General features: G+C 45.3%; 1 protein-coding gene across 2 annotated transcripts in view; it reads right to left on the reverse strand.

Moving 5' to 3' along the window:
* Positions 1-27,955, reverse strand: part of PPP3CC (protein phosphatase 3 catalytic subunit gamma) — a 42,907-nt gene that overhangs the window by 13,427 nt on the left and 1,525 nt on the right. For both annotated transcript variants that reach the window (XM_068920612.1, XM_068920611.1), the window contains exons 2-8: positions 11,517-11,714; positions 11,085-11,209; positions 3,759-3,870; positions 1,578-1,723; positions 902-1,041; positions 238-315; positions 50-144 (exon numbers count right to left, since the gene is read on the reverse strand). In XM_068920612.1, the coding sequence (XP_068776713.1) occupies positions 50-144; positions 238-315; positions 902-1,041; positions 1,578-1,723; positions 3,759-3,870; positions 11,085-11,209; positions 11,517-11,714 (894 nt within the window). The remainder of the gene's footprint in view (positions 1-49; positions 145-237; positions 316-901; positions 1,042-1,577; positions 1,724-3,758; positions 3,871-11,084; positions 11,210-11,516; positions 11,715-27,955) is intronic.

Raw genomic sequence — 27,955 nt, forward strand, 5'->3', positions numbered from 1 at the left:
CAGTACTGACACCCAAACAACAGCAGAGACCTGGCCTTGCCAGCCTTACCCTTGTTGTTATAGACATCTAGATAATTTGGTGCAGAGAAGATTGTGATTAATGACGGAAAGCCTGTTGTCTGGCTCTTCCTGTACATTCGGTACCTGAAAAGCAGGTCAAGTATTAACATACTAGTCTTGCTAAGGATAGCGTGAACGCAGAAGGAGCCTGCTCAGCTGTCAGACTGCAGCACTTACCCAGCATCCTGGGCTTCGTGAGCTCGGATTACAGATAACAAACTATTGTTCTGCAAAAATTCACAAACTGCAGGATAACTGGAAAACAAAAACAAAAAAAAAAATCAAACATACATTAGCTTGCAGCAAAAGAGAACAGCTAGCACCCATGGTCTTGGTTTCAGAAACTTGCTGCATCCATTCGGTTTCTGTCCAGCATCCCTAAACAAGGCCAGTATGCACTACATCATTCAAAAATTAATTGCAAAGCATTCTGTTAACCAGACCCCTGGTGCCAAATCCTCCCTATCAGCCAGGCTACAAGTGGTCTGTCAGCACAAATGCTTCTCTTTTGGACAGGAAAAGATTGTTTCCTAGAGCTCCTGGCATTGTCCAATGCCTGAAAAACCTCTCAAAAGGCACTCTGCCAGCTACCGGAAGTCTCTCTGCTGTCCAATATCACAATTTCATAAAACAACATATCCAAAGAGAGATCAATAGTATAGGAGAAGAAAACAAAAAAGATTTTGTGCATTTGAGCCAACTGAAGACTACTGAACAGATAGGCACACTGTAAAGTCCCACAGAGTGGTCAATCTGATCAGCACTTCGTCTCCCCACACACCTCAGGGTAAGGCAAGACATAAAGCTCCGGTCCTTTGGAGCCCCCTAGAACAAAGCGCACCTGTAGAAATAGGAGCAGCCTCGAACAGTGTTGTGGGTGAAATGCTCCAGCGTCTTCTCGTTACCATAATCCTCTGATGGATCAGACCAGAGTAGGTCACACATTGGACCAAAGGCTGGAGGCTCCTTAAACCTGTCTAACTGAAAAACGTACACAAAATCAGGACAAGGCTGGTAAAAGCTGCAATGGCTTAGTAACACATAAGCTTGTAACCCCACATTTTGGAGATGGGCTATTTTAAATGGGAGATTAGAGCTGTGGTTATTTTTCCCCAAGAAGGAGTAATCCTCCCAGTCTCACTATCATGACAGTGGAGTCTTCTCCCCTTCCCTTTTTGCTTCACTCTCCAAGTCTTCAGAAGAGACCCACAGCGTGGGCATGCAGAACACATGAGGCACAACCTGCAACTCCCTGCATCAATCAGGAAAAGTGCCTCTCCTCCAAGCATTTACTCAACTTGGCATACTTGGAGCTGGGGAATGCTATTAGGCAGTTGCCGTTAACTAGTTTATGCTATTAATTGTAAACGATGCTCCCTCTTAACTACTCCAGGAAAAGCCAGTGCTTTACTGCATCTGCAAACCAGGGCTGACAAAGCAGGTACACAAAGGAACTGCATTCCAGTACCAACTGCACACGTACCCTGAAGCGTGAAAGGACCACAGAGATTACTTACTTTCCTAATGTCATCTAGACATGTGATTTCTGGAGACAGTCCTCCATGAACACACAGAAATTGCTGGTTTAGGAGAGCAGCAAGAGGAAGACAGTCAAATGTATCCATACATGCATCATACACTCGCTCTGAATACTTGATTCGACCTGAAAAGGTGAGGGATGGGGGAAGGAAGAGAAGGAAGAACTGAATTCATTTACACAACAAAGACTGCTCGCTCTGAAAGAGCTTTTTTTTTTTTTAAATTTCTTTTTAGGGGGCGGTGGGGAGGAGTCATTCATGCATCCCAACGCTCATGGTATAAGAGCCATTAAGCAAAGCTTTGACCAGCTGCAGCATCGACAAGTAAGTTCCAGGATCCTAACACCTAAGGTTACAAGGAAATTCTATTCCTATGACCTACTAAGTTGAACTTTGCACCTATGCATTAGTGAAAATACTGCCTTAAAAACACTTATTGGACATAAGATAAAAAGGTTTCACAGTAATCTTGACGCTGTCAGGAATATCAATCTCACCCCAAGCTATTTTCTAGTACACCTGTACTGAGATCAACACAGAACAGAGGCTAAACGCTTGCGACTGTAACAAAAACCTTGGGATACAAATAAAATCGTATCGCTTTTCTACGTTCATACTGCACCTTTAGATTCACAGAATTTTACCAACCTCAGCTGCTATGCAGATTATACACTGGGAAATGCAGCAGCTGTTTAATTTGGCACAGCAATATTACACAATCATGTAAGATAGGAATTGCCTTTTCAGCTGGACAGAAGTGCTTTGAGTCGGCTAGAATTCGACCAAGATGCCTACAGTTAAATGAACCTTTACACAGGATCTTTCAGGGCTACAAGCGATCACAATCTCAGCTGGACGCCTCATTTTAACAGAGGTGAAGATGTTCCAATAAATTGAACAGATAACGTGGCCTTCCCAAAAGCAGCTTAGCTTTTACAACAAGCCTCCAAGTATGTTCAGGATGCGTCTCTGCGCTCCCTGTTAAAACAGACAGCAGGATCCGAGATCACTCCACCTCAAGTGCATCCCGAGGTCTCTGCAACCCCTGCACAGGGCAGCAGGATGTTATCATAACCAGATCGTTGAGAAAGCCTTGTGAGTACTATAAACACATGTCTCTGCTTGTAAGAAAAAGCACATGCATGGGAAGTTCACCTTTCTTCCACCTTTATTTCAGAGATACTAAAAGGTTTCTTCAGCTACATGCTACCACACAGGAAGGGGAAAGGCAGTATCTTCTGTTTTTCCAATGAGGAAAAACTATCACCTATGGCTCTCTGGTTCAAACAGTCCAGCTCAACAGGAGCTCATCTACCACCATCTGATGACTACAGTATCCAGCAGAGAGCTGGCTGATGTTTTTCAACCCATTTCTGAGTAAACAGATGCCATTATCTCAATACTTATCAGCCTTACCCTGTCCAGCAGCATCCAGAGCTGAAGGGCTAAAGACTGGACTTGTGCCTTGCCAATAACTATTCCTTGAGGTCAGGTCCTTGAGTAACTATTCCCTAGTAGAGAACAGCACGTTGCTGGTGTATACCTTTTTTATTGCTTGGAGGAAAGTCTGTCATTCTCAGGGGAGAGGGGTCATTCTCCAACCTTCATCAGCATCAGTTTAGAAATATGTAAATGCTGCATGAAACTATCTTTAACTAATCTAAAACGATCTTAAAGGTAATGATTCTCCCTAGTGCAAACACTGAGGAACAAATCCTTTATTTGCTTCCAATTGTAATCACTGATCCCAGCTGCACAATCTGGAGCTGAAAGTCATTTGGCAGTAATTATATGTTGCTGGGCCTGAAAGTCGGGGGAGGGGAGTGGGGGGGGGGTGCCTGCAACTGGCTTGTCAGCAAGACAAGGAGATGTGCTCGCATTTCTGCCATCCACATTCGTTCTTTGCTACCAGAAGGCCACATCAACATGCACTCAGTACTTCACAGGACTTAACGTTGCTTTTTTTTTTAGTGGGCGCTGAAGCAACTTGCTAGGAGAAAAGCTATGCATGCAGGGAAAAAGACAATAGGTTGGTACAGCTCCATTTTTGAGAGCTAGCCAACATCACTCATGGCAGGCACAAAAATTAAGAGCCTCGCCTGGCTACAACAAAGTTAACATATTTAAATACTTACACTGCTGAGATCTGGACATACTTACATTCCTGCTTAAAGGTGAAGTATTCTGTGAGGTGCCTGCATTCATGGTTCCCTCGAAGGAGGAACAGTGTTTTGGGATGATTTATCTTTAAACTCCATAAATACAGCACACACTGCAAGAGAGGGAAGGAGAAGATGGCATGTAATAAAAATCTTTTATAGGGTACTAATCATCCACAGACTTCACTAAGTGTTTCTGGGAAGACACCCAACAAGCTGATTTCGAAGTGGAACCCTGATAGAAACCCAGCTCCATAATCGGCAGTAGATCTTATCTTGGCCAACTCCACCAGTGGGGGAAAGCCACACTGCGCATTTCTCTATATTAGGCCTGAGTTGGAGAAGTGACAAATGAGATCGCATTCAACTGAAACTGACTCTGGGCTGGGCTGGGTGGGGGCAGTTTTTCCTTCCAGCAGAAACCAAAGAAAAAAGCACCCATTTTCAGAGCAGCAAAGCAAAACCAGATGCGCAGTAAGATGTGCAATCCAGATGTCCTGTTGCAATGTGAACCAGAGACCCTCAAGCATAACAGACTTAACTATCTTACTAACCATTTTATCAAGTGCATTAAACATCAGAAAGATTAAACTTGATCTTCTTCACCGAGTTTTTTTCTCCCCTTCTGTTTTTCTGCTTACACTATAGTCATGTGAAGTTCAAGTTCAAAACAGGAAAACCCTAGCCAGAAAAAGAGCTTAGTAAAGCCTTCCGACTTTGAAAAGGGCTTTCCACATCCCCTATCTGAGCAGCAACACCTGTAAAAAGATTATCTTTGATGAGGCACAGACCAAAGTCAAATTGAAACAATCATTTTAGCAGGGCCCCAGAAATACTTCATGATGCTTTCCTGAAGAGGCGAAAGGAGGAAGGGGAGTGCTGGGGAGCAAGCACACTTACCTTTCTGCGCTCTGGGTTGCCAAGCTGACAGCTAAATCAGCTGATATCTAAAGTGTGGGGAAACGTTACCACATTCCCCTTGTTGATTTCGAGCGCTGGAAGGACAACCCATAACGACAACAAGCTTTAAGATCTGGATTAAAGTTTCTAATAAGAGCTTACCCTTTAGGCTGACATGCTACAGAAACAGCACACTCTTTCAGAATGGGAACTATGGAGTCTGTCAACAGTTTTACACTTAAAAACACTGCTGATCTGGTGCACACAACTCCAGGAACCAGCTGCTGTGGCATGGAAACGGCCTCCGCGACCAAAATAAACCAACCTCAAGCTAGTTTCCAGTACAGATACCTTAGATATCACGGTATTTGAACACTGAACCTCTAAGGTAAGCCTTACATTAGTCATTCTAGCTACATGCAGGATCCCTTGAATCCCAAGGAGCTGTGAAGCGCTCGTTTCTAGCTAATTCAAAATTCAAACTGCAGAGAAAAAACTGGATTACAAATACAGAATTTTAAAATTGAACAGAAGCAGGGCCAGAGATAGCGTTGGGTGATTTAAGCTGTGGTTAGGACTAGCAAAAGCAATGTTTTATTATATCTATTAACAGGAGGAACGTTCCCAACAAAAACGTTTATAATTATGCTGTGTTTTAAAGCTTTAACCTGCTGTACTTGCATCCCAAGTGCTACGTTGCTGGGCTAGCATGAGAACTGCACAATGAAAGTCACTAAAAACAAAACAAAGGACTTGCTAAGGACTGGGGAAAGCAACCAACCCTGGCTTCTCTGTTTCAAAGCAAAGCACCAACGTAAAGATACGCCCTCAATAAAGAGGGGGATGTTAGGATCTGAAGCTGTTCTAGCATTAATGATATTTAGAAGGCTAGCAAGGTGGAGAAGGGATATTTAAAAATACATTAAAAGCATTTTAAAATGGAACGGGAGGGAACAGAGTTACTCAGCACCACAATTCTTCCTGGAAATACACCAGCCAAACCACACCAGTCTGGAGCAAACTTCTTTTGCAAGGCTGCAGTCTGGAGCAAACTTCTTTTGCAAGGCTGGAGTTCCACATGGTTTGTAGCTATTTCATAAGCAACTACAAAAATCGGGGGCCGACCGACAGAAAGGTACCAGTGGGTTAGTGACGAGTAAAGAACATTCAACAGTCCTTGCTAGCTCTGGCGGGGCTGGAACAAAAAACAAAGCGGATTTCTACATTCACATGCATCAGATGTTTCCTGGTACTTTGTACAGATCCTTTTCCCAGATTTTCAAGGCGCTGTGCCCAGGAATTGATTACTGTATGTTTACAATAGCCCAGTAGCAGCTTGAGACAATTATGGATTACTAGACTTAAATACTCCTCTTCTCATTCCGCCTATCAGCTTGAAGCCCAAGGCCAAGCAGTCAGGCATGTGCCCCTGCTTGATACAACTTTCACTCAAAAGGCTCTGGCCAGAGGAAAGCTCAGCATGTCGCAGAGGGTGAACTGCAAGAGGAACTGCTACCTGCGATCCAGTGCAAACGCAAGAGGGATTGCTGCCAAACCTGCCTGCAACAAGCCACAATGTAATCTCACGTACAATTTATAAAACCCAGCATTTGAGAGAAGGTTATAAGCATTGAGCCTGCCAGCACGCTTTGAAGTAGGCACAGAAGAACCAGCATGCGAGAATTCCTGCAGCCGGGTCCTGGGTGCAGCCAGGAATCTACCTTAGCAGTTACCTTTCAGTTGGACGTGGCAGAGAGCTGCAAAGGGACACAACAGTTGAAGATTGTTACAGAAAAGTATGATATTAAAGGCACTAAATGGAAACTGCAAGGAGAGTGAAGCCAACTCACTTTGCACAGCCCAACACCAAGCTAAAAGACAGTATTTGATGGATTTCCTCTTTCCACTGGAAATGCACATCTGCCTCCCAGAGACAGATCTGCAGCAGGGAGAGGCCAGGGCTTGCTGTACGGACTGCGCGCTCTACAGCCCAGTGCTCCTTCTGGGCGATATTCCTCCCTCGCGTTTCTCTGCTGCTCCCTTTCAGTAACACCGAAAACGTGTGCGTCTCTGCACACGCATACAAGGCAAACAAAGCAGCTGAGGCTAATTTTAGGTTTACAACATTGACTGGATCTTTTTTTAATATTTAATTATTCCAGATAAAACAGTACATTCTAGTCTGGCAAAATTACTGTACGTTTAATTCTCTAATTAGACAATGATAATATGTCCCATTGTAATTGAATTCAAAAAACTAGTGTGGCAAAGGTGTACACCATTATCGCTCTATCTTTACTGATGAATATCCTCTTTCCATAGATTCTCCTTGTGGTTATAATAATTGTTTCATTTTATAATTAAATCATTTATTCATTGTATTACGGCAGTTCCTGGCATCACCAATCAGAAGGGTCCATCGCTGAGTAACATGTGGACAGACCTCTCCTGTGTTAAGGGTCAAGAGGTGTGCATTAATTAAGCTTGTATTTGCAAGCGCTTTGCAGGAAGCATCTTTCCCTCTTGCAGACTGATGAGAGAATCCTTCATGAGGATGCTGTCTCATCAACATCTCGAAATGGAGATGTTTAGCCTGATTTCCTTGCTGCTTGTCAGTCCCTTTCCTACAACATTTGAGTCCACGGACTAAGTCCAAACAAATTTGACAACTATCTCAAAAGCAATTAAAAATCTGGTTAAAAACAAAAAAACAACAAAACACCCCCACGAACAACAACAAGAAGTAACTGAATTGCAGAAAGAGGAAAACGTCTTCCCTGAGGGACAGGTGAAGAAACCAACTGACGAAAAAGAGCAAATGCCTAACTCCAGACAAGCTACAGCTCTCTTGTCCAGTGAGGCTGTGGTTACGACAGCAGAGCAGCAAAGGGATAATCCATACCCTACCTGGCTTCGTTAATATCACAGTTCATGGAACAATTTCTTTTTTAGTTTTTCATATATAAAACAGACCAGTCCAGGAAAACGAGTCAGAGCTTGCAGAACAGAACCGCAAGGCTTTGCACAGTCCCTTATCTCTGCACGCAAGGGCAAAAGCAGATGTTCCCACCAAGTCTGTGGGGAGACCCACCATGCCTCTGCGTGGCCCCCAAATAGGTGCAAGAAGAGACATAGCGATGTTGCCAGCTTCCTTTACAAACTGTGGTGCAAGCACAGAGAGATGTGTGCATGGGAGGGGAACGAGTTCTGCCTCTCCGTCCATCCGGTCCAGGCCTTTCCCACTGGGGCCGTTTGCACGCCGGTTAGCCCGGCTGTTGCAGTGGGCTTTGCAACATGGACTGAAAGCAAACACTTTGCACAGTCCTCTTCCATCAGGCATCAGCAGTCTCAGCTTTCACACAGTTGCTTCCCTTCCCTCTCCCCCACTTTTTCTTTCTTTTTTTTTTAAAACACTCTTTGTGGCCTCGTTATACTTACTGGGAATGAATGTTTTTAAATGAGAATTTCCCTAAGCCAGAGGCCCAGAAATAATTTACTGAAGATATCCAGCTGAGCTGATGAACAGAGGCTTTGGGGCTTTTTCAAGGTTCTGTCTGAACTATAAACTGCTGCTTTTACCTTGACAATCAAATATTCACAGCAATAGGGAAACCTTACAAGGGTTATGTGGGCTGTTAACAAGCAACCCAGTTTGCCTTAACACCTCCTTGGCCCCCAGTTTTGCATCTTGTTTCCTGATTGCCCACATCAGGATGCAATTATGCAATTACCTCCTATTTCATTCAGTTAAAAGGTCATGATTATCAGCTGCTCTGGGCAGGCACTCGGTAATATCCCCACCCAGCCCCAGCATATGGATGCACAAGTTTGTGCTGTGACTCATGAAAGCCTGATGATGCTGCCGTTCTTCACCTTTGCTACAGTGAAAGCACAGCCAAATCTGGAGGCCTTTCAGTCACCTGAACCTCTGTGATAAAGTGGTCACAACTGCAAAGCTAAAATATTTCAAATATTGATCTCTGCAATTAGGAGGCCAGTTGCTACAGCTGCCAGGAACATTTGCATCTTATAAACCAGAAGTCTTCCAAAAAACACAGGCACGCGTTAGGTGCTTTTAACTCTTTGCTTATAGCTATCCTCCAAGTCAGCTGCTAAACTGCTGCCATTTCACTATAGAAACCAGCGCTGCTGAGGTTGCTGCATACCCAAGTGGGAATCTCTTAAAACACATAGGCTGCACTTTGCAGTAGGAGGAAAGAAAAGGCACACATCAATAAGAACAAGGGAATCAAGAATCAAGCCTTCTAGATTCTGCTTTATCAGTGACATTTGGATCAGCCCCCGCATGTACTAATCAAAGCCCACCCTGATTCGTGAAAGATCAATGCTAGTTCTGTGGGGTAAGAGAGTGGTTGGTGGCTTTCTCCCCCCTACTGCAGACTGAAGGGGAAAGGGGAAAGAGAAGGGTCAAGAACAGCATGAAAAGCTTCATGCTGAGAGCTCACGAAGACCAACTACCCCCAGGGCTCTCAAGCCCTAAAACCCTGGGCTGCTCCGTACAGGCCCCTGTGCTAGAGTGTCAGGCCTCAGCCAAGACCTGATGGTGAAGAATTTCACTTACTACAGCTTTCAGGCCTTCCTCCTGAGGAGGAAGAACACAAAAAACAAATACAACTCCTCTTCCCATCAACTCTGTTCTCCAAGACAGGCTCAGCCATCATCTAGGAATTCTTCAATACTATCACAATATGCAGAGGCCACGGCACGGATCTCAAATGTAGACACTCACTTCTGAAGATCTAGCAGTAAAATCCCCAAGTTAGAACAATCACAGGGTAAGAGCATAGGATGGGAAAAGCACTTGACCACCCGGGATCCATAAAATTCACGTGTAGACCCAGGGTACAACAATCGCATTTGAAAGTTTTTTAGTTAATACCCTCCCCCAAACCTTCCTATCTCAGAAAGAGTTGCTATGCAATAGCACAATCTCTTTTCCAGGTAAATATACTTAAACCACAAACTCATTTTGCACAAACCAAACAATTTAAACAATCATATGCCTGTTCTTCCCCTTCCGCCCCAGGGAGGTTTCAGGGTTACTCCTGCCAGCACCACCAGAAATCCAACAGCCACACACAACACCACCTTTGAGCATCAGTGTGTCCACTATCCCAGAAACTGCTCACTGTCACACCTCGGCTTACCGCCAATATTTAGGAACACTGGAAGTATAAAGGTGGAAATAAGCCAGAAAGTTGTTAAAGCACAAGCTGTATGTGGTGCCCTCCTAAATTCTCTGCAGAATCCTTCAAAGCAACACTCACACTAACTTCCTTCACTTGACTTGAGAGTTCCTCCCCAATATTTAACTGACTTCTGTACAGAAAAATTTCTTTGCAGACCCAACAGCGCAGCTGTTCCTTAACTGTGGCACGTGCCATTCCAGTGAGAAGCCGAAATGATTTCCTAACACTTATTTTGTTACTTCCAGGCCCCACCATCCCTGGCTTTGCCATCTTTTATGCCCCCAGTTTCTAAAATGTCACCTGTCACTTTGCCTTCACCTGGAATAAGCATTCCTTTTCTACTCAACTCTGCCTCTGCGAAATGAAAAGACTGCAATCCCTTGGGGTCTGCGGCATTTGCTAATAGCTCTCCCATGCTGCTTGCTTTGTCACTTGCAAGTCTTCAATGAGTCAGAAGCAGCCATGGGTACCCATCGATTACTTTGCCCTTTAAGGCCAACAACTCACAGCCTTACCCAGTACTCGGTCAGCGGCAACCCACAGAGCTGCAAAATCCTAACACGACGCCGGATGTTCCACGGATGTCTGAAATGTGACAGCATTATTGTGACAAGGCAGATTGTCACATAGGCACAGCATGGCTGGGTACACAATTAAAGGCCTCAGCACTACGCTTGTGGGTCACAGTGAGATACACAACATCCCAGGTGATACAGTGCTCCTTTCTCCTGACCCCGTCTACAGCAATGCAAGGTTGATGCTTTCAGGGGGACAGTAGGGAAGCAATGACTCAGTAGTGTAGTGCTTTCTTGTCACCACTAAGCTGAATCCTGCAAGTTTTTAAACATTTGCTTCCCACTGCCTTGCAGGATCCTGTTGCCTGTAATACACAGTCAACTCTCCCTCTTATTCCACTGACTGACAGCTGCAAGTAATATTAAAACTAGAATTCAGAAGCCAGAGTTCAGATATTAACCCTACTGCTGCTGTTTAGCTCTCTCACTGTATGAGGACACAATTCTCAACTGTAACTAATGTCACATTTGGGCAACGCTTTTTCACCATAATTGTACTGCAGGTAAGTTACCTACCATGTGATTTTCATCATATGCAAAAGGATACAAAAGGATAAAATCCAGTATAAGAGAGAGCTGTATTTGCTAGTTTATTTCAACACTTCTAGTATTATCATCAGCAGGCTCAAGTTTATTTGTCACCTCTATACTGAAGTAGCCTCTGTCCACATAGTCTCCCAGGAAGAGGTAGCGGGTGTTACTGGGTGATCCTCCAACTTCAAATAACTTCATCAGGTCAAAAAACTGCCCATGAATGTCACCGCACACTAGGAGAGGAAGAACAGCACAAAAGAGGGACAGAATTACATGCCAAGAAAAGAAAGGTCATGACAGCAACAGGGAGCATAGTATGGCTTCGCTCTGACCTAAGCCACCCCGCTTTATATCCAGCTTCTGAAAAGATGTACTCAATCTACACTAGCAAAATCCTCTCTTCTGAGAGTGAAGGCAATTTAAAAACCTTACTGCCTCAACACTAGTGGAAGGAACACAGCAGAAGCAAGCTGCTCAAAGTAGCAGATTGTTTCCTAGATGGGCCTTATTTAGGAGTGCAGCCGCAGAAAGCTCTCTGACCTGTGATTGGAGCCTCCACTTCGATCATTGTCTTCTCATGCCTAAGAATGGCAGCCCCATCATTGATTATCTTCAACGCCGCATCCTCTTCCAGGCGCCCTTCCTTTACCAAGTGGCTCTTCAAGACGTCAAGCCGAGGCTTCCCATCCTCAAACACCTCCTTCAGAGTGAGCCGCTGCGTGGGAGGAAATGGGACAGCTGGAAATGGAAGTGAAGAAGTTAGCAACATGTCTCTTTCGGAGGAAAGAATCACAGTCTTTTCAGCAGGAGACGTTCGTTCCAAGCTTAAAGATGAGCATACATTCAGAAATACACTTTCACTAAAATTATGCTCTCAAATACCAAAAGAAGAAAAGCTATGCTGTCAGAGCAACTGAAGCTACACCCCTCAGCATGTTTAAGAAGCTGTCGTATGCAGACAAAATGCCATATGCATCCACAGAAAACGCAGGCAATAAAGCTATCTCCGAATTCAGTGAGCTTAGCTGCCATCATAATGTTGCATTGTAACAGGACTGCATGCAAATATCAGGAAAAGCAAGGAGAAAAACGTATTGTTTCCCAGAAACTAGCAATTTAAGGTAGGAGGACCAACGTTTACAATTCTAGCTTATCAGGAAATTGCACATACTCGTAAAGCAGAAGCTACCTTCACCACACACCAACCTCACATCTCAGTACAGGCCATTTTCAGTATGACTTCAAAAAGCTTAACCTCAAGCTTAGTAATTGTTTAATCTCGATGTCATCCCATGTTAAAGGCAAGCATTTCTACAGCGCTCATCTATTTGCAACACATTACCTAATTTTTAAATCTAGATACAAAACAACGTCAAAAACCATTATTATTTTCATGCCAGGTAACTCTTATTTGTGAGAAGGTGACCTCTAGCAGAAAGGAACCATATATAACATAGAAATAATAGTTACGAGTCAGAACCATCTGACTTACTCATCTACCTTCTCCTAGGCCAGGTTAATTAACAAAAAAAAAAAAAAAAAAAAAAAAGACAAACATGTGACCCTTGCATATTACTGAAAGGCTACACAGTGTCTTAATTCAAAATACATTCCAGGAAGAAGGCCTGGATGTTTGGGAAACAAGGAGAAAAACTGGAAGTAAAATCCCATCAAGCAGATGCGAAAGTGCACTGTTCCAGCTAATGGCAGCTCCATCGCACCACTCAGCAATTTGCATCTTATCACTGAGATGCAGCACAGAGATCATCTGAGGTCCTGGAGTCCATTTCCTTCTCAAAACAACTGAAATAAGCAGTATCTCCTCAGTCATCTAGTTCAGCCCTTTCAACATCCCCGTCACAGCAGAACCAAACAGATTAGGACAAAGCTCTATTGAGGGAGTAATTCTGCAGGGTGCATGGAAGGGGAAGAGATTTTAGGGTAGGTGTTGCTCCTCGGGCCTCCCTGGGGAAACGCACGCTGCTGCCGCACACAGAGCGAGGAGAAAAGCCTCTTATCCAGCTGGGAGAGGACTCCTGGGTGCAAGGCCCGTGAGACCGCGGGCCAGACCCCCTAGCCTTGCTGGGCAACCTCCAGGCTACTCCGAATCGCGCAGGCAAATCGGGGGCTTTACAGCCATTTTAATCATTCTCCTGCCAGCCTGCTGCTGAGGACGCAGCACCTCCAGCACACACCGCCTGTGACTGTACCCACTCACTAGATAATGTACCACCTCTTCCACATCTCCCGCTTCTGTGATATGATCGTGCCGTGCGGTGAAAGACAGATTTGCGCTTAACTGTAATCCAGCTAGAGGAGAAAAATATCACTGATATGCAAATGAAGCTGACGTTCTTAGCAGTCATCCACGAAAGACACCCCGCGTGCCAAACCATGTCGAATTTAACAGGCATAGCAACAGTGCTGGTCAATAATACAGTAACTAACAGTAATGCAACGAGTTCTTTTAAATGCAAATAATAGCATAGCTACTTAGTTTAGAAACCCAGGGGGCAGAGAGAAAAGGAGAAAGACAGCTCAAGAGATTCTTTGCAGCTGAACATCAATTTTCAAATAACGCGAAATGTAGGACAGAGGAGAACAAGAGCAGATATAATGAAAGGGGACCCAGCACCTGCAATAAGGTGGCCCTCTTTCATCTACCCCTTTGAAAGTTTTGCTCTACCGGTTGTGCACTTGCTAAGTGCCCAACGTTGCCTTAAATGGTTCGGGACACATGCAGTGCTTTCCCCAAGGAGCCTCCAATTAAAGAAGTTTAAGCAAGACCCCTGCGTGTACCAAGACAGGCTGGACACAGTATTTTTTATTGCATGTATTGCTCATCTCTATTGCCTAAGAAAAAAGGGTGACTTCTCTGGTTACCGATGAAAAACTCTACATTTTGCAGAATTCAACATTTTTTTCTCCACGTTCTCTGGATTTGCGTAATGACAGTACCATTTGCACTGCAGATACAGGCAGAGAGAAGCTCCAGGTCTGACATATAAATGGGTTCAAATGGAACAATGAAAGTCAGAAAGGTTTCTGTGCAAACGTGCAAAGGACTCAACTGCGGGTAGCAGGCTTCGGACACACTGCAGTGAGTGGCTGGTAAACAACTGGGCAGTTGTCCTAGCACTTGCCATCAGACTCCAAAGGAAGCAAGAGAGCGTTTGAAGGTCAAACAATTTGTAAGGAAGAGAAAAGAAGATTCAAGAGAAGCAGGAACTTTTCAGCACAATATTGCACACCGTTGCACTTCCAGGCTGTCAAAAATGGCCACTAAACCCGGAGCCAACTTGAGTTTACAGTGATAGCTAAGAAAAAAGCCCACAGAAGTTTGGCTAGAGAGTTTAATGAGAATGGTACGTGATCACAGGAGCAGTAATGCCCATCGCGCAATTCAAAAAAGATCCATGGAAAGCTGCTGGCATGGTCTGCTTTGCCTTTTCTTGGTAGCCCCAGTGAGCAGAGTTATGCAAGATAAAATATGAGGATATGCTGATGCGAGCAGCCAAGAACTTTTATGTAAGTTTTCACTGCTGGCTTCATACAACTCAACTCCCACAAGGAGCTGGGCACGATAAGGAATCGGCTCTGTCTCTGCTCTGCCAGTCTGTGAGCCAAACTCCAGCGAACGTGGAGCGTGGCTGCGAGATTCGCGGAGAGAAATCTGCTCCAGAGAAGCAAGAGAGACGAGGATCGTTCTGGGGACATATGCACACAGCAAAGATCTCCTAGTAGACAAGGGATTACTCCATATTGCCTATTTCCTACTCGATATGCTTCCTGCTATCCCACCCTAAGAAAGGGCTTTCGATTCCCCAAGCCAGCGGTGCAGCACTGCAACAGCAGATATTTGTGCTGTGATACACCAAGAGAATTGCCAAGCTCTTCACAAGTTTGTGAGGGCTGCAGGAAAAAGTCCTTTGCACACCAGCAAGTCATCCGAAACTATGCACTTGAGCTGAAGCATTAGCAAAACCGAAAACCACCAATGATTATGTTTCCTGCATGCAGCAAGTGAGGAGGACAAGTACTTAAGTAATTAGGGTTGTCAAAGCAAGTAATCCTGTTAGCCGGTATAACTTGTATAAAGGCTTTAATCAACTCGGTGCAAGCAGTTATCTGACACACTAATATATATTTTAAAAGATCTGAACGTTATCCTCGTTAATACTCAGTGCCATTGAAGTGACCAATACTGTAAGAAGGTGCAGAGGAAGACTGTCCTCACTGGAGCTAGCCTTTGCTTGCAGAAAGTGGAAGCAGTGGTGGCACAGTGCTTAGAGGAAAAGATTAAGCCATCAGATTGACGCCTGGCCCAGGGGCTAAAACCTCACACCCTGAGGCAAGGGGAGAGCCGTGTCCTGTTCACTTCCTGTTCCCATCTGCAGAATGGGGAAAGATGTCCTCATCTCACAAAAAGAAACTTCATGGCTACTGACAGACTGCCAAAGCACCATGAAGAGACAGAGCGTTGAACTCATCCTCGCAGCCAGCTCCTTTCGTGCACTGCCCACAAATAAGTTAGCAAAAATGAAGTTTAAAGCATTCACAACATTAAGCTTCTTGTGAACATCTACTGCTGTGATCCTCACGCGATCTTCCCTTTGCTTACAACATCATACGTTGTACCCAGGCCAATTTACATAATGAAATCTTTAGGTCGGGGGCTTATGATTTTGCAAGGGCATCAACATACAGGCTATAGATGGCTGAGAAAACACCTCAGTTCCCACTCTGCTAGTAGGACGTACATTGCACCCCAAACCACAAGCAAAAGAACACAACTGCAAGTGAACTTCGAGGGGTAAAACGGATGTGGTCAGCCGTGCCTCAAGGACTGCAGTGAAAGGATAGCAGTATCTTTGCTAGACTACAGTGGAAGATTGATTGGCAGAAAAATTAGTGCAGATTTGCCAGTCCAGGGGCATGTGCATATTCTCAGCCTGCCAACTAAAAAGGAGGCTATGGATAGTTAAAGACTGAAGAATTTGGCAAAAAGATGCTTTTCTGCCATGCATTCTGCAAAATCAGAGCTGAGAGTCCATTGGCAAACGAGCTCATTCATTTGTCCCTCCGCCACTGCCAAAAGACTGTATTCCTCCAGGAGGAAAGCCTGTGCCATACTGTTACGTCCATGTTTAAGCTGTGCCCCCGTTAAACTTAATCATGGCTCTTCCAACACAGATAAGGTCAAATCACGTAATCTATCACTGATTTTCATAACAGAGGGGTTTAAAACAAAACAAGGATCCTATCATCCCCGCACTGGAGAATGTGGCAGCAGTGGAGGTTAAACAAGGATAGTTTCCCAGAAAAAACAGGGCTGACTGATCCACACCTCCAGAAAGACGAGGCCAATGCTACGGAAGAGAAAACAAAGTGATTCTCGTATTATGTTTATATATTTAAGAGTCACTTGGATGACTGTACAAAGCAACAAGCAGCGTTCATTACTGAAAAAGGAGCAAGTAGTATTTGCTTAAAGTGACAACTACAGCAAGGCTTAATTGGGACCCTGACCAGCTGGGGCTTCTAATGAAAAGGAGGTGTCCTCTCGCACCGGGGTGAGTTGGGCTTGAAGTCCACAAAAGTCACCCAGGATTAAAAATGCTTTGTAACAAACTCGAGAGAGATTGCACTGCAATTCCCGACACCCATATGGGGGTGCGCCTGAAGGGCGTTTAATGCAATCGCCTCCTTTAGCGCACATTTCAGGCGTCCTGAAACAGCCAGTACAGCTCAGGCAAAACTAAGCAAAGTCAAAGCCATCATTTCTATGCTCAGAAACACAACGTAAGGTACTAATAGCTTCCAACTACTGAACCCTCTCCACTCGTGCTAGAAGGCATCTAAAATATTAGACTGACATTCCGCTAAAAATTTGACAATTCGGGATGACATATGTCCCTCTGCCGCAGTGGAGATCTAACTGTTGAGAAAGTCAGACCCAGCTGCCAAAGGCAGAAACATCCACAGTAAAAAGTCTGCATGGGAGGCATCTGTATCACCTTTGAAAGGCTAAGAAAAAACTACCTCCTGTGTTGAACTATGGATAGCATGAGCGGCAGCTCAGTGGTTTTTTTTTCAATTTCCAAATAGTCTAATGTTATTTTTATCAGACATCTTCTCTATTCCCATTCACGTGTAACCTACATTCTTTTATTCAGAGTTGAGCAAAGACTATTAGGGCTCAAACTGAGCCAACTGACTAAGAAGCAATAATCTGGAGAAGTCCACCTGGTTCAGTGATGAAAGGTAACAGCAATGCCATTTTGTGTTCACAGAAGGCTTAAGTTTCAGCAAAGTGCAAAGCTGTAACAGTAATTAACAGGGAACAAACACTTGGAAGGCAAGTGATGGATGACATCTTTATCACAGCTACAGCAACGCACTAGCCAATCTGCTCCAGTATTTCTCTATTGCAGGGTCCCATGACAACATCTTCCGATGGTCCAAGACCACATGGCATGCCTCCCTCACCCAAATATGCAGAACCCATTGATCTAGCTCCTACAGCACTTCTCTTTTAACCTCAGAATACTTTGGAAACGGTTACAATGAAGAACATGTGTGAGCTGGGAAGTAAGCATACGTAATGACTACCGCCTCCAATTTCAGACGAGGAGCCTCGCAGGCAGGCAGAACACAACCACTCCTCCTGCAACAGGCCGGCCCCTTGGGCCACTGTTAAAATTTTGCAGGAACCCGTTTCATCCAGTAACTGCTCCAGCAGCTCAGAGGCCGTAACAACACACCAGTGCTCTGAGGCTATTCCGAATCAGGCAGCCCTTCCCTGCCTCGCCAAGGTCATCTGTCCAAACAGTGACGAAACCTAACTAAAGCACAAGTTCTGACAGAGTCCACCACACAGATTTAAAGAGATGAGAGCAAAAAACAAAGCAAAACAAAACAAAATTTAAAAAAAAAACACGCTTCAAGAAGAGCCTCAAGGGAAAAAGTCCTAGCAATCAACTTTTTACTATGATCAAAATGTCAAGCACTAATGCCACATAATGGCCTGCTGGAATATTCAGAAAGCCAAGCAAAGCAACGGGAAAGGATGCAGAGGCTCTTACACTTAGACTATGGGTTGAACCTCTGCAGCTAAAGCAAACTTGTCAAATTCAAACTTGCTGTTGGTCCTAATATTTATTAGGAACTACCCATTTTTCCATGGAATAATCTTTACTTCTTGAAATTACATCCATACAAGTTTCTGGTCATAAAAACCCCAAGATCTCTTTGCTTTAAGAATCCCTGTGCTCGTTTGCATGAAGTTTTCTCTCCCCTAGAGTGCCTCAGGGTAAGTTTACACGAGAGTCGTCTGCAAAAACAGATGTGTTCTTGATACCGATTTTTCAAAGCCTGGACCAAGCCCTGACAAATAATCTGTGTCATTTTTCAGTCTGAAGCAGTGCTGGCACAGAAGTCCCGATACTGCTATGTCAGGGTACTATTGCTCTCCAGCTACAGAAGCAACGTGGAAACAAAATCATCATGAAGTAGAGCAAATATATTGCTCCTCCAACCTCCTACCACCTGAGAAAATAAGCAACTTATCCCTTTGACACTGAATTGTGCTAGCTATATAATAAATAATATTCATATCTCATAAGAGTCACCGAGTAAAGCAAACACCTTCCTTGCACACATTCTGCAAGAGCCAGAAACAATTATTATTACAGTTCCTGCTTGCCCTCCTCCAAACTTTTGCATGTTCCTTCTACTCTTCTGAAGGCAGCAATTTTTCTTTTTCATTATGAATAAGAGACTGTGGATTTCGGAGGCTTTAAGCATTTACAAATCCCACCCTTGAAACAACTTTATACCTACAGTCTTTGCTATGGGGGCTCCAGCAGCCTGGAGGGCCACAGCCCTTCACGCACCTCCTGCGTTCAGTGTCAACCACCCGTTGAAACTGTCATTTCCTCTATCCTCATTAACATCCAGTACAAGACTTTGGGTATCCTTCTCATCAATTTTGCAAGTCTGAGTTCCTACTAATTGGTAACTACTTCAAATATACAGGAGCATTAAATGCAAGAGGTCACAGCTCCCCAGTTCAATTCAAAACTAGGCAGAGCTGTGCTGCTGGAACTGAGGCCAGCCTCTTCATATGCAACTGATTGATTCAGAAAGCTCGCTCTGCTCCTCACCTTGAGCCAGATCCTCTTTTGTAGGACAACTAGAATATCTCCTCACAATAAACCCTAAAAAAAAAAAATCAAAACTGTGTAAGGTACTTAGAATTCTTCCAAGCTGAATGATTTCTTCGAAGGGGGAGAGACACAGTAACAGTTATCACGATACTAGACTCGAAACTGAGAAAGACCAATCAATTGAGCCAATCCCATCAGCAAGTCTCTTTACCTTATCAGCTACCTCTTGGTAATTCAGGGAGTACCACCCAAATTCTGAGGCCACATTTCCTCTCAGTTACTAGAATCTGGCACACACAGTCCATTCAGAAGCCAGGTGCATTTAATTCCAAAAAAAGCAAGTGACAGTCCTCCGCATCAAAACCTGAATATAAACATAACGTGAGCCAAAAGAGCATAGTCCAGACCATGCTTAAAGCTCCTCTGGCCCTGCAGAACTACCAAGAGTAAAGCCAAGAGGCTAGAAAATAATAAAAGATGCCTAAATTGAGTCCACGGGGGCATTCTGGAAGCCATACAGCTTCTAAAACCTAATAGCTACTACGCTGAACTGGGCTCGTGAACTCTTTAAAAACTTTAATCAGGATAGAGTGTAATTATCCTTAAACTATTTTTCTGCTGGCAAAACATCTAGCACAGACAGTAAAATAGTGTTATCAGACTAGAAGAAAAAGAGGCGCTTTTGCCAAAGTAAACCGAGGCTACTCAAGGAGGTTTTACTGATACGGCTCTGCGAGCCAAGATTTCCCAAGGTAGGCAAGCCAGGAGACAGCTGAAGACGGCCGCTCGCTCTCAGAGGCTGCTGAATTGCTAGGTGGAGCCGGGCGTACACGCAGGGACGTGGCACTGTGCTCTCTTTCTTCGTGCACTATGGACCTCCTCAAAGAGCTGGGTGAGATTAAAACCAGGAGTATTTAATTAGAACAGAGGCGACTTAAGGCTGTCACTGCGCATCAGCCGCACAGCTCTTAGCTAGGAGAGCCATCCACAAACCTTTCACTATGTAAATTAACTCTTCACGCATGGATTCTTCCCCTGCCGCTGGGATTTCCCCACGAACGAAGCTGAACTTCAGCTGCAGCTGAGACCCAGATTCAGACTGCACGTCTTCCAGGAAGGCCAGCAACGCCAGTCTCATACTCGCCAAAGCATTCTGACTGCAGCTTAAGGAAGGTGGCTCAAAAACGCATTTGGCAGGCATCGAACCTCTTTCCCCAGCCTCCTCAGGAACGATAGACACCTACATTGTACTTGCTTGCAAGGGTCCCATTAAGTTTACAGTGTCTGCACTGCTATGCATAGGTCCATCTCTTAATGACCGGTGCTGATGCGGATTTGCCTGGGATTGTCATTGAGACAACCTGTCCAGAGCCAAGTACTATGCAGGTGACATAGGCTCCTTACACCGCTGAGTGTCAATTCATCAGCTACCGTGAAGGAGAGCACCTAAGCCCTGAAGACTAGCCTGAATAAAAACCTCTTCTGAGATACTCCACGTCCATAGACTTTCCAGCAGTCAAAAACGTGTATGCCTATGAAACGATCGCTCAGCAGCACACCAACCCACAGCAGACCTGTCATCTTCCCTTCACCTGTTCCATCGATGGGACGTTCTCCTCAGCTGACTCGAGAGGGTCACTGCTAAGCTTGAATTAAAAAAAAAAAAAGAAAAAGAAAAAGACCGAGGTCCACAGTAAACAGCTGCAGCTACTTAAAAAAGTGAGCTCACCAAAGGAGACGAGAGGGGATTCCTAGATGTCAGCAGGCAGGGAAATTCACCACCTGTTTTCACAAGGTTTGCAAGCTGACAGCTAGTCCACTAATAGATCGTTAATATAAGAACAGTAGGGTCTTTGTGTCAAAGGCAAATTCCCCACCTGCTGGTAAATGTAAATCTGACCCTACCAACCGTGTGCAGAAGAGGGGTGTGGGTGCTGGCGCCGATTTTAAAGCTACTTTAGGTGGACATGATTTTGCGCGTTTTGTACTTTCAAAATCTCACTCAGGACAAGGTTGTGGCATAAAATGGCCTGCTCCATATGGAAAACTAAACAAAGCAACATCCAGAAACACTCACGCTGGAGCCCAACCATGGGGAGGGAAGGCGCAGAGCCCAGCCTTTGATGGAGTGATTGTTTCACTGGATCCAGTAAGAGGGGGCCACATCATCAATAAGAAAGAATTCAAGTACTTGCAATCACCACTGCAGGGAAAAAAAACCCAGTTCACACACAGTAAAATCACAACTGGGGTCTCGGTTTCTCTTTTCTCCCCACCTCACGCTTTAAGGCTTCAACCTGAGCTGCATTCACACTGGAAACAGTGCTGGTTAAAGCATTTCTAAAATACCTTGCGATGTGCATGCTCCAATGTTTGACATTTATACCTGCACATCGCCTTGTAACCACCATACAGAGATGCGGCCTACGTGAAGGGTGCTATGAGCTAATTAAAGTCTTCCCAGTGGCCACATCGCAGATCAGCAGGAGTTTTCTTGCAAATAAATGTGTAAGTAGCCTGGTGAATGGGCTTCTTCAAGTCCTAGCAACGCTTGCACAGAGGTTATACCTGACCTGGGCCAACGTATGCATAATCCATTCATTTTAAAGTGAAAGTCTGCCCTATGCCATTTAAAAAGTCTCAAAAAACAAATTCAATCTTTGCGGTGGACCTTTGTGCAACAGGGTTAGAGTTCAATGGCTTGAGCCCCCAGCTATTGCTGCACTGGAAAACAGTCCTCTCTGCACTTCTGCTAAGGCCTTCCTCCAGGAAACCTTTGTGTTACATCAACTTTGGGATAATATTGTTTGAAAAACCATTTTTACCATGCTCACTATCTCTCATCAACTTATAAGAGGGAACGTTTTCTAAAGCAGGCTAGGGAACTGAGCACTCTTAGTGGAGTTGCTCTGGGAGCACTGTCGACATTATTTCTCCCTGCTGCTGGGAGAAGGGAATATTCAAGATTATAGGAAATTCATCCTGAACCACTTGTCTTACACGAGGGGAGATCACTGTGCTCTCTCTGTGCTCTCTCGCCATGTTTGGCTTGGGGTAAAGTGCTTTAAATTTACATCTTAAAGCCATCACCACCGCAAAGGTATTTACTGAAGGGGGAGAAGCACTCAGAAGTCAAGAGATTGATTTAGATTTCCAAATAGATAAAACCAACAAGCCCTATATAAGCAGCATACCCAGGCTCCCAGCTGGAGGAGGTCACATTACTCAATACACTCACATCCACCTCTGCTGCTAATGGAAACACAGCGAGATCCTATTATGGCTTCATAGCTGGAGACGCTGCAGTTAGAGAAACCAGTGAGATTTTGCTTTGGAGGCTGGAGGTTTGGAGTCAGAGCGCAGCCCAGAGAGCGTAACAATCCTCCTCCCTGCCAGTGAAACCTTTAAAAACTGCAGAACAAGATTTTAATTTCCTACCTTTTTTGAGCACCCTCTGCGTTCAGGTGCACCTACCACCCTTCATCTCAAACCTCCTCCTCCAGTCCACAGCACCCACCCGAGAAGTCCCCAGCTAGAGACCATTCTCCGGGCCGAGCTGTGCCCTCTCCTCCACCACCGGTACCAAGCTAAGAGCCCCTCCTTGCCCCGAAGGGTGTTCACAGCACACCTGACGCGGGTCTCAAGTGTCACTCGCATAGGCTGTTCTGTACAGCCGCACCAGCCTGGCCGTTCGGAGCCAAGTCTTGCATTATAGGATAATGCTGATGCCTTTACGTAGTCTGTTTCCTCGCTCCCGCTGCTTAATGATGTCTAATTCCATTACCATCCAAGACATTAACACACTGTAGAGCTAGTAAATACACCCAGCATCCCAATGCCATCTTCAGAGAGGTGCACGGGATTGAGTGGGGAACACCTGGAAAACCACACAGGCCACAAAGAATCCTGCCTATAGCGCCTCGAGTAATGTCTTTAGATTAGCACTCGGCTCTGCCCTCACCAGGACCCCAGAATTTACCTAAATAGCTCCGTTCATCACCAACAGCCCAGCGTTCATTACTATTTTAAGCCAGCACTCTGCCCTACTTCCTACAGTCTCGATTCCTAAGTAACAGACTGCCTTCCTCTCCTACCCAGAAAAAACAACCAAACACCAGAAATTACAGCCAGAAGAGAAATTCCTCTCCACTCAGCCCTCTTTTATTAAATGAAAAATACTATTTCGGCACGACACCTAGCTAATCCGAGCTCATTTGTTCTAATTGCTATTGGACGGGGCCTCTGAGCAGCAGGCACAGCCTTTAATGTGGGGAATGGAATTAACCTTTCAGAGGCTGATATCCAGAGAGCAGGAAGGCGGAAAAACCATATTACACACGGAGGGCTCGCAAAACGACAGCGCTGCAGACACGAGCACGCACCTTCCCTCATCCCCCTTCCCGAGCGCCAGCACCACGCTCAAACAGCTGGTATTGTTCTCAGAAGAAACGAAAAGACAACCCAATCTTATTTCCCTGACGCCTTATCAAAGTTTTCTAGGCAGTTTCACGAACCAAGGCTAGCATTAGACTTCAGGTTTTGTCACCAGCGGTGACGTTTCGGTTAATTAGCACAGCAACTGAACATTTACATTACAAGCTATAAAGAGACCCAACTCTGGGAAGTTTCATACACGAGACAATGGCACCACTGGCTTTGTTCAGAGCAGATAGGAGAGAGATACATGAAGCATATTATAGCTGAGTCGCTTGCATTACCCTGTGATATTTGAGGAAGTGCCACTTTGCACTGTATTTGACTTCTGATTCATTTTTGGATGAAGTGCCACATGATCTGACGAGATCAGCACTAATTCCGCAACAGCCAGTCTAAGCCCAGGCAGAAAACTGTTTCTTTCCCTAGCACATCACATTTTAAAAAATGAAGCATCTTTCATGCAAGAAAGACCCCCAAACAGTGGATTCCCAATTAAGAAGTACTCTGAGAGATCCCTACAGGGCTCACGCTATTAAGGGCTAATTACGCTCAAGACCTTCTTGAGCTTTGCCCAGACGAGTTGCTATACTATGACATAGCTTCCTTTTTAGAGATCCCACCACTGCATCTTGACTCAGTTGGCATTCGCACTTTTACTCTGGTGAGCCCAAGGCCTGAGAGCATGCACCTTGGCCTTTATCTCCATTTTTAGCCATTTAGCAGCTCTTATTTTCCCAAGTACTGCTTATAAGCTATAAAATGGCTACATTAGACAAAACAAACCAATTAAGGCGTTACAGAAGACAAACATTAAATGAACAGCCATTACAGTGATCATCCTACATATTTCTTCTTCTCAATAACCACAATTTCCCTTATATTTAAGCCTTGCCTGAGCCTTTATTTGCTTCGCATGCATTTACAAAGCTACTTTGACTTTTATGTCAGTGTGTTTTGTTCCAAAAGTCTGTATAGCTCCCAAGTCCTCCTCATCTGTAGAAAGCCTAACGCTTAACCATTCAACTGCCTTTCAGGAATGACAGTTTATACCGAAAACAAGGTAGAAAGAGAGCTAAATATTTTTCATAAAGTGAATGTCTTCAGGCAGCAAGATAAACTAGCACATTCTCCGAACTCTATCCACTTGGTAGCAACTCGAGGGAAGTTCTTCAAAGCCCAGAAGACAGCATATATTGATTTGACACTGGTTTTTGGCTCCCCAGAGGAAAAGCTTTTCTGAATTCACCCAGAGCTTCCCCGAGTGAACGCTATGGGATTAAACTCCGTGCTTTTAACAGCGTCTCCATCACACTACAAAGGCATGCACATGCTACGCAGAAAGAACAAGATGAGCTGTTCCTCATGCATTTTCTATTCAAGCGTGGCTTCACCTGAGCTGAACATCTAGACCTGAACTAGACATGCAGAAAGGAGCCTGGAAAAGCCAATGTGCTTACGAAAGGAGAGCAAAGTGCAAACTGGGAAAGGTAGCAGGCCACTTGTTTTACAGGACCCCTTTAGCTACACGGCCTCCAGCAACCCAGGAACCGTGCAGCACCAGTCCCAGTTGTACCTCAACTGGGTACAACTCCTCAGTGTCAAAGTACTGTCAATGGCTCAGTTTCACCCCTCTACAGAACAGCCATAATGCAACACTTCTTCATAAAAGGGTGCAAATTAGCATAAGCACGAAACAGTATATGCATTAGGCATGTCATACTGATTACTGAGAAACATGCAATGGCAAAGGCTGCCAAAAAGAGAGCACCAGATTTGAGCTGTTCCTCGTTCACTAGCTACAGTGACAGACACCTTATGAACTCACAGATCTAGAAGGTGCTCCAGATCCTTTGCTTTGACTTGGCCAAATGTCTGAATAACCGATATCCTGGTTTTTTAAAGCATTTTTCATATGAATGCAATTGCAAACACAGTAAATTGGATTGCCTTCTACACTTCAGCCACGCTCACGTATCTTTGGAAGAGTGAATCGCAGCAGACAGCTACGCTTACAACCACCATTACTCCCCAGTGAAAGTTACATGTTGCCGGCATGATTCGCTGCAGGTGGAACAAAGCAGAATTACTATAGGAAAAGTCTCCGATAGCTTGTTTTTACAAGGCCCTGTTTACCAAGTCCCCCACCATGCCAAGTCCTGACCCCGAGAGCCCAGCCTGGGCGTGAGAGAGGAAGCCTGCCCCACGGTGTGTCCAGTCTCCATCCGAGCATCCGAGCACTGCTCGAGCACTGGTTTCACTCGAAGCTCCGCTTCAGGGCCTCTGTGGCAGCCCAAAGCATCACACACACCTGCCTGCAAATTTGTATAGCATTTCATCAGCTGTGGATGCTAAGTCAAGCCTTTTTGGCAACTCAGGTAAGTAGCTATGCAAATGTAGACCTAGCTATGCAAAAAATCACTCCAATTTCCAGCATAACCACCACAAGTGCTCTCACCAGGACACCAAGTTTGAAAAATAATGATCTCTATTAACAACAGCAAACAGTCTGCCAGTAGACTGGGCTATCTAAAAGCAACTCTTGACGTATCCAAAAATTAAGAGATTTTAGCAACGAACATGAAGTTACCTGAGTACAAGTTTAAGCATAAAACTGGAGCAAATGGAAACATTGTATTTCTTCTGATTAAACATAATTATAATTAACTTTTCTGCAGGGCTCTGGAGACGTAAATATATAGGTTAAACATAGTTAAAATTCTACATCCTACTTGACTGTAGGCATTTTCAATTGAATGAAATTAGCTTTTACCTTCAGGTTTAAATTATTAACAACTGTGGAACAATGTCACCACCTCTAAACAATAATCACAGCTAAGGAAGAAGATATTCCTCCCCGGATTTCCAGAGTCACTCAAATTAGCGTCCCAAGCGTACCTGGGGGAAATCAAGCGCTCTCCTTGAGAAGCTCGCACGGCACGCGTGCGGCACCGCCAGCGGCGGAGGCAGCCTGCCGCGGCCGGCCTCCGTGCCGCGCGAGATTGCCAGCGTGCATTTGTGCGCCCAGCGAGCGGAGCAGGCTGTCTCCACGCAAGCCCCAGCGAACGCTGCACGTCTCAACCCCACCTGGCTCCGGACTAATTAGCGAAGGCCGCTCTCAGCTCGCTCGGGCCGTCTGGGTACGGCGCGGCCGCCGGGCCCTCTGTGCAGAACGCGCGCAGCCTCGGCACCGTCCACGCGGTCGTTCATACGATTTCACAGAAATGAATCTGAAAGCTCAACTACCAGGCGTGCCGGGATAGCGTGGCAGCAGAGGCGACTCGGCTGAATCATAATGGCTGCATTGACATTACCTTCCCCGAACGAGGCCAACCTAAACACACGCAGCTGCCTGGGATTTAGCAGGAGATTTACAGTTTGCACTGGCCACTCAGACTGCCCGAAGACCAATAAATCATAAAGCCACACACAGCTCTGGAGGAGACCCCAGATCCTGCAAACATATCAGAATTTCAGCCTTATTTCTCGCAGCAAGCTTAAACCAGCCCAGAAAAAGCCCCCAGGCAGCACTGAGCTAACCAAGCCCTGGGAGCCTCAAAGTCCAGGCTGCCATCCTATTCCACTTTCCCTTCATTTGAGGCCACAGTTATTAACATCTAAACATGTGACCAGCCACATGACAGGCTAAAAAAATCACTTGGACCAGTTCAGAGTAGAAGGTAGAGATGACATCTATCGGGTGGGCACACCTCCGTACCCATATATCATAACCCTTCTTGGGAAGCAGCTCCTTTAATCAGCAGGCTTAAGGCAGCGCGACTGCCTGCAACAATTCAAGCTGTCCAAGCGAGCAGCCTTAGTAACTGTGCAGTTGTATAACTCTAACAGCTGGGTGCCTCTTGGCTACAGTGGTGGGTGCTGAGCAAAAGTTTAAGCAAGTGAACGTGTATAGTGGATGTTCCCCAATGCGTGGGTATGATAGATGGCACCAGATCAATTAGGGCAGCTAAATGTACATCATACAAGCCTCCCCCTAATCCAGGAGTTTCTCAGCTAACATACTTCTCTCCTCATTAACTGCTTCGGTGTCTTCTGCTCTTTCAAAAATAGTACCTACTATAACCGGTCCTGAAGAGGGGGCCAGCTGGCATCCACCTCAGGGCATCAAAACAGCTAATGCAGCTTCAGGGGAGGCAAGACACAAGCAAACAGGCGCAGAGCTGCCAGAATTAGGGCAGGACCGGTCCTCCCCCTCCCCCTCCCGGGCGGGGGGGGGGGGGGGGCACGGTCCGAAGCCTCCCCCTGGAGCAGGGCCTCAGCACTCCGCGTCCGGGAGCCAGGACCCCACGCGCACGGAGAGGCACGCGCCTTCCTCGGCCTCCCTGCCCGAGACCCCGCGGGGAGGACACCCCCCCC

This window comes from Struthio camelus, chromosome 27 (assembly GCF_040807025.1).
Source record: "Struthio camelus isolate bStrCam1 chromosome 27, bStrCam1.hap1, whole genome shotgun sequence".
Taxonomy (NCBI): domain Eukaryota; kingdom Metazoa; phylum Chordata; class Aves; order Struthioniformes; family Struthionidae; genus Struthio; species Struthio camelus.